Consider the following 12,170-nt stretch of genomic DNA (forward strand, 5'->3'; position numbering starts at 1 on the left):
GCTGCTCCTGCCCCACAAACCCCCCGGCTAGTCTCGCCGGCGGGAGGGCGCGCTCTGGCGGCCTGAAGGCAGGGGCTGGCAGCGCACGCGCAGAAATACCCGCCCCTTCCCCCCGGCACGTGGCAGGTTTTTGTAACGTCAGCGCTTTCCGAAACTCTGTCACAGTCTGGCCGCCGTTTGACGCAGTGGGCGGTCGGCAAGGTGTTAGGGCGGGGTCCGGCTGCGGGATGCGGTAGCGCGTGCGGGGAGGGAGGGAGCCGCTGCGCGTGCGGGGCCGGCTGGGAGCGGAGGCGCCATGGGGAGCAAAGGTGGGGCCTCGCCAAGGGCGCTAAAGAGTGAGGGGGCGCGCAGCGCAAATGGGCGGGATGCGCCCGTCCTTCTCATACCCCTCCCCACCCCCAGCCACCCGCCGCCGCCATCCTGTGCCTTTCTGGCACCCCTCACAGCGCCCCACCCTGAGCCCTCCCGTCCCCCTCGCCGCCTTCCGTCCCACCATCCTGTGCCCTTCAGTCACCTCTGGGCTGCTGTGCCCCACGCTCACTCCTGCCCTCACACAGACCCTGCCCTGTGCTGGTCAGTAATCCCTGCACCCACACCTTGTGCTTCTCAGTGGCTGCTCCCCCTCCCCCAGACCCCTGTTCCTATCCTGTGCTCAGTCCCCTGTCTCCCCTCCCCCCCATTGTCTCAATTACTGTTTTCATCAACCCCCAAACGTTGTCCTCAGTCACCTCAGTTCTCTCAACCTCTGCCCCCCACCTTATCTTCAGTCACATCCCCTCACAGACCCTTGTCCCTACATTCTGTCCTCCTGACACCCTTTCCCTGAGATGAATAAAGTTAAAGGCAAAAAAACCCTTGTAAAGTAGACATACTCCACAGACAACAAATACCATTAGGGTATAAACCACACGCATCCATAACTCTTGATAGCTAGGATCAGATCCCTGGTCCTTCAGCACTAAAACCAAAGGCCTCTACCTGTTGACCTAAAAAAGTCATGCCCTAGTTGGCAATATTAGTGTGGGTTTCTTGGCATCTCTCGAAGCCATCTATTGCCCAGTCACACACAGACAGAGCCAAAACATTATGTGCTGGCAGTCATCTTGTATACATTTTGGCTATCACTTAGACTTGTGCTATTCCATTTACAGGAAAATGGAGATTATTCTTCTGTTGTGTTGGTCCTCCATCAGACAATGAATCTGTTCTAAGGTAAGCCATATTTCTGCTTTTAAAGAATTTGCTTCTTCAGTATATAAGACAGTATGTGCGTGGCAGACAGACAGGATCCAGTAATGAGGATGGGGAGTTGGTAGTGTAAAGCCCTGAGGTGATAAAATACAGCTCAATACAAAATATAAACATACATGATGTTATATGGTCATTATAGCTGGAATAGGTTCCAAGCATAGGGGACAGGTGAAAAAAAAAGCATGCTTAGGTAGAGATAAGAGAAACGTAAGAATGGATATAAGAGGATATATAAGCTGGTATGGAGTTGTGGGGAATTTTGAAAGTGAGGATGAGAACTTTGGAAAGGTATGTAACATGGAGGGGGTGGAATCCTGCAAGCCTGACTGTGCACCTGAAGGAATTCGCTGCACCCTGAAAATCCTAAAACCAAGACTGCCAAAGTTAAATACTGTATGACTTTTTCTTCTGCTTGGTAGTGAATATTTTTATGTAATTTGTCAGTTTGTAAAGTGTTTTGAAGATTAAAAGTTTATAAAAGTGCTAATTGTTATTTTATTATAGGCAGGACTAGTAGGTGATACAATTGTCTGATTTTTTTTAAAAACTGCCTTTCCGATTATCCAAACCATGAAATGCATACTTTAACACTGGGTTATTAAAGAAGGAAATTTAGAAATGATTGTCTTTTGGAGGTTGAAAATCTCACTGTGTGGATGGGGATCTTTATATTGGAGACCTAAGTGCTAGCTCACAGTAACATCAAGTGAAGATGCTAAGGAGTCAGATTACTCCATATTACTCTTTTCTGGTTAATACTTATGATGCAGTATTTTTCTATCAACCCACACGAAAAGCTCAAAGAGCTCTTTGTTAGGGTTCTGTAGTTGGATATCTCAACTCCTCGCACTCAGCTCCTAAATGTGGTGTTTTCCAAGCGTTATTAAGACATCAGACTTACCTGTTAAAAGTTTAACATTGCTGATCTCTTTCTTATATCTCATGTGCAGATGTTGTTCAAACAAAGTTTATCCAGAGTGGGCTGGTGAATCTCAGAAGGAAGTTGAAGAATCAAACCAGGAAATCACATGGCAAGAAAGCCAGTTGAGCTATGACATGGTGTGTGTGTTACTGTGCCATAATCATGAGTTGAGTGCTCTGTACTTAGGTAGCCTTGTGCCTTTAGCCTGTCCACTGAATGTGACCATGGTGACAACATAAAAAATCTGAAGTGCCTTCTCTGGATTATATGTCCCATCATGTGCTAGTGTAGAGAGCCAGTGTAAACAAATGCTGGGATTTTCAAATAAGTCTAATAGATTTAAGTGTCAAACTCACACTGAATTTCAATGGGATTTGGGTGCCTGGTTCCTTAAACTCCTTTGAAAATTCAGCAAAAGATACTTTTCAGATCATTTCCTAGAGCCAGAATCTGAGGTTTTTTAACTAGTTCTTTACTTAGGAAAAATTCCCATAGACTAAGGACTGGATCATTCTGTCCTGTAGTAAAACATGCAGGAATGAGCTCATGGGGAGGAAATCTCCATGAGGATTCCTTCATAGTTGCTCCTTCTGTTGAATCTTCCTCCCCCAGGCAGCAGACTTGGCCACAGGGCCCATCCAGAAATCTGCAGAACTGCACTAGAACTGCATTTCCAAGGACTCTCCCTGGCCACAGCTGTCCTAGGGATTTCCCTGGAAGGGGTTCCTGACATAGAGTGGAATTTCCAAGAAAAGTAATAGAGCTCCAGTTTGTATTACCGTCTCCAGGTAAACTCTGCTGGGTACAGGAGTGGAGGACTGTGAGGACTGAGAAGAGGAAATTATGCTATGGAGGCTGCTGAGCGTCTGCTAATTCAGATCTCTGAATTTGTCCTTTTTTGTTTTAAATGTATATATTATGCTACAGAAAAATAGATGCTTTTAAAATGTGAAGGGACATTTTAAAGAACTTCTTAAAATTCATGTACAAGGATAACACATTTGCTGTTTTCATAATACAGCTCCCCTTCTTGATGTAGTTTAATACTGTAAAATGATCACAAAACCTTCCAGCTCTCTTTCCTCGACTCAGCTTTTAGTTTATAATGGGCTTCAGCAAACAATCTTCTCTCTTGTCTCAAAAGTTTTCCCAGTCCTTTATCAGAATTTCATTTTCTTTGCAGTCCTCTTAGCTGTGGATTCTCATCTAACAAGCTCAGCTTCCTGAAGGTTTCTGGCACAAAGCTTCTACCTAGGGCCTGGTCACCTGGGCTGTCACCTGCATTCTTCCCAAACATCTGTTGTATTGAATTCAGGCAGCCCGTATATTTTCCAACAGGCCTGGTTTCTAATCACATGCTCCTATCTTGTGCACCCTAATGGCATCTTTCACAGTGGGAGGGTGTGCTAAACCTGGAACATGTTAGGCTGTTCCTTATCCCTCTGAAAAGCTAAGCTTACCCTGTGACACAGCTTATAGAATAATAGACTGATATTACAAAGTACACTGGGGCATATCAGGCAAAAGTTTTTTTTTAAAGTATCTTTTTAAAACAAAAATAGGGAATGGGTTGGTGACAATATTGTTGACATCAATAATCAGTTAAGAGCTATGAGAAGTGGGATTTCTGAGGAAGGAATTGAGAGGCGGGAGAGTACAACACAATGATAGTGTGGGAAATATACTAGAGCAGCGGTTCTCAACCGGTGGTACACATGCCACTGGTGGTACTTCGCAGAAGGCTGGGTGGTACGAGAGCCGTACCGCGCCGCCGAACCCACTGCCGGAAGTGCCCGCCACCCACCCACGGCAAAGCCTGTCGCCGAAAAGAGGCAAACGGCGGAAGGGTTTCGTCGGAGGGCATTGTTCCCCCCATGTAACCCGCCGCTGCCGAAAGTCCCCTCCTGCCGCCGTGGCGAAACCCCGCCGCAAGTCCCCCCCCCTTTTTTTCCTGAGTGGTACTCAGGAAAAAAAGGTTGAGAACTGCTGTACTAGAGGAACAGTGAGGTGGGCTTCATTAGCAGAGTAAAAGGGTTTGGGGGAATGATAAGGGGCAGAGCTGTAGAAGGCCTTGAAGGAGAGACAATTTACTAATTGGAAGGGGTGGTCTGGATTATCAAAGCTTTTTATGGTTCTGTATTGTTTGTTAAAACTGGAAGACAATGCTGCATTAGGTTATATCATCATTATTTGCTATAATATTTCATTATTAAAAGAAATCAAGTAATTACAAAGAAATTAGTTAAAACATGTTCCATGTACTACACCTGCTCTTGAATCCTCCTATGATTTTACAGTCATGCATTCCTATGCTTAGAAATGCCTCTCTCTCCTCTGCCGCTATTTGAAAGGGAACAAACAAGGGAAACCTACTGACCTCACACACAGAGCTGTCAAGTTCACAAAGTGAACAGACTGAAAAATAAAGAAAGTAATTTTTTTCTAACCTCATTTAGGTATAGTCATCTTTGGTATTAATTTGAGAAACAGTTCAGACAAACAAGATTATTTTTTTAGGTGACTGTCCTTTTAATTGAATTAATGAACTTAATTTATCATAAAGATACTGATGATGCATTTGTTATGGCTGTTGTAAAACTTCTCAGGGCAGGGACCCTATCTTGCTTGGTGTAAAAGAACCATGCACACATGTTGCATAATTAATAATGTATCACAGTCAATTTGACATTTTAAAATTATACATATCTGTATAATTTCTGTGTATATCATGCCTTGGCTATGAGTCTCAATCCTACTACTATAGGACTACTATATTTCCAAATGTCCTTTTAGATTGCAGGAGTGCAATTCAACAATTATGTGCTGTAGTCACTGTATGGAAGTGGAATGTATGCACGAAGTATACTGCTTGCATCTAGTCCTGTTTCCATCATTGTTCTGTATCTTTTTGCAAGTAGAGCAATAGGTAGTTTATTCTGTGTCTGCTATATTTAGATTAGTTAGCAGATGTTCTGCACCAACCTGTGTCGTTAGGTCATGACCACAACTTTGCCTCTGGGATATTCTCTGGTTTCTCTTTTTATAGAGTAGGCATTCACCAGTGGAAAGTTGTTACTCACATAAAGTAGCAGCAACTGAGTGAGCAAGCGTGTTGCTTGGCTCGTGATGGAGGTTCACACTGGGTGCCATGTTGAGACAGCAGTTTTCTTGGCTGAGGAGTATAATTTTAATTTTGGAAACTAGATGGCCATAATTAGGGTGGGTTTTGTTCTTTATTACAGCATTATGAAGAAGCAGATAAGCAAGTGAAGGAAGACGTGGAGATTCAAGTGTCTGTTGCTCTGCTGTCTCTTCAGGAGGACGATCATAAATTTCCAGTACAGACTAAGGACCAGGTGCAAACCTCAAATCTTGAAATACTAGCAGAAGAGGAGCCTTTGTCCTCATTAAAAACCGCAGCCCATGTACAAAGCTCAAATCTTGACATACTGGAGGAGGAGGAGGAGGAAAAGGAAGCAGAGAAGAAAGAGCTGGTGGAAGGAGGGGAACTAGAATTTCTCTCTCTATTACATTTTGAGATTCAGGAGCAATTTTCACATCTTGAGACATCAGTGGAGGAACCTCTGTCATTCTTAAAAAGTGTGGCACTAGTGCTGCAATCCTCAAATCTTGAAATACTAGAGGAACAGAAGCTTCCAGCCATATTGGATCCTGAACCTGAGGTTCACATCTCAGATGTGGACATAAGAGATGCAGAGAAAACTCTACTCTCAACAGATACTGGGTTAAACGTACCAACAAAGTAGTGAGTAGAAAAAGCCTGACCCACTATAGGTTTCTTGTTTGGCAGATGAGCTTCCTGTGTATATTTTTTTCTTTTTTATCAGATATTTAGAGTTTAATACATCTTTGGCCAGTTTTGATGTTTCTGGTTGAAGTAGAATTGTGACATAATTTTACCATTTACCCAGCTATTTAGGAAAATATTTATTAACTATATATTTGTTCTGTATTAAATTATTTAGGACCAATCCTGATATATATATGCACCAGGACGTGGAGCAGAGTCCTTTTCCTTTTGGAGAGGGAACAGGAGTGGGCAGCCACACATATTCATTGTGGCTAATGCTAGGATATGTGGTTACCCCACAAGACTCCATGTCTCTTTCATGGCTGTAGAGCCAGTGTAGCCTATGGAAGTCCTGAAAGCTCTGTGCCAAGGAGGCAGCATTAAAAATAATTATACCAAATTAGATATATTCTTACTAACGTACTAAATTAATATTGTTACGTTGGACTGTGATCTTATTAGATCTCATAAGCTGTGTAGGGCTAAGTCTGTCCATGGATGGGAAGACAATGAGGAGAAATCATGTTGTTAAATGTGTGCCCTTGCAGCAGGAGCAGAAATCTATCTGGTCTCTTCCATCTTCTGGATATTCCAGGAGAATATGAGGAACCCTTGACTCAAAAGCAAATAGCAGGTAATGTAAAATCTCCTTGACTCACTTCTTCAATTCAGTTTTCAGTCATGTGAATTAGTGGTTTTAAAAATTGTTTTGCATTGGTGATTTAAAGGGGCTGTCATTAATAGTAATGGAATGAAAATAAGCAGGGGTTTCACAAATTTCTTCACAAAGCAAAATAAAAGGCTTTTAAAATAAAAAATAGAGTAAGAAAGGAATTGAGATATAGTTAAGAAAGGAAAGAAGTTTTAGTTTAAAGTGAGGAGAATCAGTGATGCAGATGGATGCAGAAAGACCGGCCCAGGTTACATGGACTACACTGGAGAAGGCTCTTGCCCCCAAAATAATTAGATTTTTGGGAAGGAACAAAAAGGTAACTGCTGATATATTGGCTGAAGGGAGTAATTAGAGACAACATTAATAGTAGCCATTTGTTTCAGGAAGTACAGTACACAAACTTGTTATGTCATTGCAGTGGACGTGCATGAAAAACCTGACTAACTTGCTGTGCCTTACATACGTTTTCAGCATTCAAAGATGTCTTCAAGGTCTTCAGAAGCACAGAGGGTAACATTAATATGCGTGGCCTGAAGCTGATTTTGCACAGTGTGGGCATTAATGTGACCCATCAAGAAATCCATGAGGCTCTGAATCGCGCTGATATTGATGGTATGTTTTCAGAATAACGATACGTATTTCTTGGTGGAGCATGTGTATGCATGGGTGGTATTGTGGAAAACATGGCAAAACATGTGTATGAGTCAATGTGAGATACTTGGAATGGCATGGGTATGTGCATGTGAGAATACAATTTGTAGATTGTAAGCCCCTTGAGGGCAGGGACTGTCTTTTTGTTGTGTGTTTGTACAAGCCTAGCACAATGAGGTCCTGGTCCATGACTAGGGCTTCTAGGCACTACAATAATTCAAATAAATTATAATAATAGGACTGATTCTGAGAGGTGCTGAGCACTTGTGAGGATCAGGCCCAGTGTCTGCATATGTGATACTAAAACTGAATCCCAAACTGAGTAGAACCCATTCTATATCTATTTGGCTCTTTTTTCCTCCTCCTTCTGGAGCGTCTGCTGATTTTCTCTGTTTATAGAATATCAGGTTGGTTTTGTTTCTATAACAAGGCACCTGGTTAAATAATTTGATTTTTATTCAAATGGCAACTCAAATTAGAGGTGCTAAAATCCAGTGTAACCATGAAATAAAACTAAAATAAATTCATATTAATATGGATGGAATTATTTTCTAATTGATGGCTTTATTACTTTATATAGTCTGTCAGTGTCTTTTATTTTTTTCCATGGCTGAACTATCCTTTACCTTGCCAGGTGATGGGCAAGTGAATTTCACAGACTTTGTAACTGTTCTGACAGATGACCAGCGCTTTGCTCAATCTATGGGTAAGAACTTTACAGTGAAAGAAAGAAAAAAATCTGATCCTTTGTTCCTTTTTTCCCACTAGCAAAACTCTCCTTGATAATGGGAGAAGAATTGAGATTCTGGATTAGAGAAACAGATATAGATATAAAAGGAAATCTTCAGAGTAACAAAGAACATTCTAAATGCTAATTAGTCAGTCATCTAAAATAACTTAAATACAATATAAAATTTTAGTTAGCAATTAAACAGGAAACTGGCATCTTGACAACCCAATAATATAGAGTAGGATTCAGAAAATAGAGCTCATAACTAGAAAACTTTAAATTGTTGTAAGGTAAGTTTGACAGAATGTTGAGTTCTAGGACCCTGCACATAGAGAACTATTCTGTTGTCTCATCTTGGTGTCAAATTCTTGGCAGCTAGACCAGGTGGTTCTATTAGCTCCAACCCCAGAGTTTGAAAGGGCGAGTGCCCCTCTGAGACAAGACACAGTGAGAGACTCTTATATCAAGGAGAAAACTTATGAACAGCTAATGTCAGGAGGTCAAGGGATTCATACCCTGTTACTAATCTATGTGGGGATATGTTACGTTGATTCCCACAGTGAAAAGACCTCTTTAAAACAGGTTTTGTACTTAAAAACTGTGACAATCTGTAAAATTCTGGTGTGAATTTCCAAAATAGTTTCACATTTCAGTCATTCGTCACACATTTGTTTGTGTAACTCACCTATTAGGGTGTGTTAAGTGTCCTCCTTTGTGCTCAGTCCACATAGGATGCGAGTGTGTGACAGCTCTCATCTTGAGAGCCTGGCTCTTTAGCACATGCTGTAAAGACTCTTTTAGCTGAGAGTTCATTGTTTCGGTCCCCCAGTATTAACCCAGATGGTATTTATTAAACTTGCAGATGTCCCACAGATTGACATATTTGTAGGTTGAGATGTATCTTTAATATTATGGGATGAGGGGGACCAGAGGAAGAGGGAGCACAACACACAGACCTACTGATGTGATGTAGGCTGCTGCAGTAGCTCCTGACTGTATCCAATTTCCAGAAGTCCATGGGAAGCTGAGTGTTTGGGGAAGTGAGTGGTGATACACACTACTTCATGGAAGTTCCTTCCAGACAACAGTTTGTCACCACTGCTAAACATGGAGAGTTGCTCTCAGTGTACTTTCATTAACTTTTTAAAACGAGGATAAAATGCTATGGAGAAGATTTTGAGGCATGTCACAGCCTCCCACACTCTTCAGGAGAGTCAACATAGTCAGGAGCATCTTCAGCTGTGACGTTTCTGCCTGATTCCCAGGCAAGGGCAGCTCCTCTTCTCCCTGACACTGGGAGGCTATACTTTGAGGAACATTAAAGCTGTATAAAAAAACCTAGGAGGTTAGCAAATGACTACATTTAGGGTCTGTTAAGATTGTGGCAGGACACGCTTCATCCACCAAAACCTTAAAAGAATGAAAATAAGTAGTTAAGGGGAAAAACTTGTGCATCTCTTTCCACCTTCATACTGCCTAGGATTTTGCTGCCACCAAATTAACCCTTATTTTAAGTGTTTAATTTAACCAAGGATGGTATTCTCCCTGGATTCTTCTTTGAATATCGAGTAGCATGCTTCAAAGGTAGTTATGCTGTACTCTTTCCCTTCTCAGTATATCTTTACTGAGATTTAAAATAAAGCAGCCTCCACGAGGCAGGAAGAAGATAACATTTATTTAGAGTTGTAACAGGACTCAATCACCATGATGGTGCTTCCTGCTCGATGTCTTGGGGATTAGCTCTGCAGGTCGGTATGCCCTCTCCTGGTGGTGCCTCGCCCGCCGTCACTTTTGCTCTCAGACCAATATCACTCCAAGGACTGTGGTGTCCTCTTCATCACACAGCCCTCTGGCTGTGTCACAATCTGTGCCCCCCCCCCTTCCAGGGTCGAGTTGCAGTACTGTCTCGCCACTTCCCCAGTGGCGATTGGGTTGGGGGAGACCCGGACCCGCCCACTACTCCAGGTCCCAGCCAACCACATGCTGTGTCCTCTCCACTTCCTCAGTACCCTTCCCTGGGCCCCTTCCCTGCAGCCCTAGCACCTTCTTTGCCCTTACCTCAGGGCCTCAACCTGCAAACCTCAGCAGCCAGCCAAGAGCTCTCTCTATTTCCCCCGGTCCCTTCTAGCAGCATTGCTCTGTCCATTTTGCTATCTTCCTCCAGCCTACCAGGCACTCAGTCCTCCCCCCATGAGCTCCAGGGAGTTTAACTGGCCCCACAGCAATTCTTATATGAGCCTTCTGCGCCCTGATTGGTTGTTCCTCTCAGCTCCTTTCTAACTGGCTGCCTCCTGCACTGTCTCCCTAGGGCTCTAACCCCTTAGAGGCCAGTGTGGGGCCAACGCCCAATCACAAAAGTCTAATACTTATAATGGACTACATACAAACTTACAAAAATAAGAAAGGGAAATTGAACCAGGCTTCAAGAAATAACAACAAAAAGAGAAATTACTATAATGGAATTTATATTTATACAGGAATGCTGCACATAAATTATACAGAATTGTAAACAATAGCCTTTTTCGTAACACATAAATTATACAGAATTGTAAACACAATAGCCTTTTTCGTAACAAAAATGAGTTTTTCTTAATCCTGATAATGTGTTCTGAAATGGGGTTCTGTCGTGTTGTGACTTCAGCAGTTAGAGCCTGGTCCTGACCGTCTCTTCATATCTTGGTAGGGAAAACTTAAATACTGTAAACATAAGACAAGCCTAAAACTTCCAAGCAAATAATCCAACCAGACTGCCCAAGTAATTTTTCTTTTTCCTTTCCGGAAAAGTTCTAGAATTTTCACCTTGCAAGTTTCTTTGGCAGTTGACATCCAGACAATGTAACATTTGTTGGTTTATGCCCATTAAACTTCCGGGTGACATTAAATTTTGTTTTAATATACCTCTTTGGTTGAAATGTTTATGGTGGAGTTAGTCTGTGGAATGCCCTTTAAACTTATTTTTTATATTTTCTCCTCAGTTCGGCCCAAAGAGAGCATAATACATGACCCTTATAGTGTAGAGACACTCTTCTTTGAAGTCCTTACAAAGCTGGTGGAGATGTCAGCTCTGCCAATGAAATCAGAGAGAGAAGTTGTAAGGTGAGTGGCAGTGCCAACCCATTCTTAATAAATGGTACAAAAATATAGAGTTAGTATTAAGTTACAACATTCTGATTATGCTGTGCTGTGCACTGTCATGTATTTTCTTGTATTAGTGTGGGGATTGCTCAATTGGTAACAGTACAAGCTTGCTTCTGTCCCAAGTTTTGGGTTTCAAACCACGATTTGGGCATCGAGATGTGCTAACATTGAGGCAGCATTGAGATTATACTATTAAAGTACCTGTTTAGGTTAGAATTGATCGTAGGTCACTTTTGTGTGTCTCTGGTAATTCTCCAGGTAGAAAATCTAGATCCAGTGGTACTGTTGGAGAAAGAGAATGACAACTCACCATTTCCTCTTTCATTTTAAATCCCAGGCTGTGTATGCGTTATTGCTGGCTGAGAACGTAATGACTGTTGTTTTTGCCTGCTCCAGAGGTGGCCCAAAGTGTAACCTAAAAAAAGATAGATATAGCCCACAATTTCCTAAATAGAGCTCATAGCCACACACTCCCTATAACTGTAAAGTGAGAATAAAGCTAATTAACTGCAAATTTGTCAAAGAAAAAGCAAATCTTATTTATGTATCAAAAGTGATATAACTATAATACAAAGAAACATAGTTGTGTGCATTATTTAATAAAAAATATTTTAGGTGCAGCCTTCAGGCTGTTTCAAGTTGCCATTGTGACATTTGTCATGAAATATGGGCATCCTTGTCTTACTTGAATACTGAGAGTCAAGTGACTGATTTAATATTATGTACAATTATTTGGGAAGAAGGACACAAAATAAAACCAATCTGCGTTTAACACTTATAATTCTTTGTTCAACATAGTCAGCATTTTATGCAAATATTACATGCAACAAACTATGTTACAAGAACGTTATTAAGTTTCAAGTCAAGCACTCAAAAGTTAGGAAATGCCAAAATTAAGGTTACCTGTGTGACCTTAAGTTGGCTCTGCTGTGTTATGATTATGCGTTATCATAGTTTTAAATTATATTATCACATACTATATTTTCCAGAGGAC

General features: G+C 41.7%; 1 protein-coding gene across 1 annotated transcript; it reads left to right on the forward strand.

Annotated features, from left to right (window-relative positions):
* The first annotated feature begins 217 nt into the window (after positions 1-217).
* On the forward strand, positions 218-11,937 carry LOC137156872 (uncharacterized). Its single transcript, XM_067553879.1, has 9 exons — positions 218-308; positions 1,152-1,212; positions 2,202-2,310; positions 5,416-5,939; positions 6,533-6,618; positions 7,129-7,269; positions 7,943-8,014; positions 11,014-11,134; positions 11,514-11,937. The coding sequence occupies exons 1-9, from the start codon at positions 296-298 to the stop codon at positions 11,545-11,547; spliced, it is 1,161 nt and encodes a 386-aa protein (XP_067409980.1). The 5' UTR covers positions 218-295; the 3' UTR covers positions 11,548-11,937.
* The last annotated feature ends 233 nt before the right edge of the window (positions 11,938-12,170 follow it).

The sequence above is a fragment of the Emydura macquarii genome, unplaced genomic scaffold, assembly GCF_026122565.2.
Source record: "Emydura macquarii macquarii isolate MOO-44397 ecotype Brisbane River unplaced genomic scaffold, CSIRO-AGI_Emac_v2 contig_1477, whole genome shotgun sequence".
NCBI lineage: Eukaryota > Metazoa > Chordata > Testudines > Chelidae > Emydura > Emydura macquarii.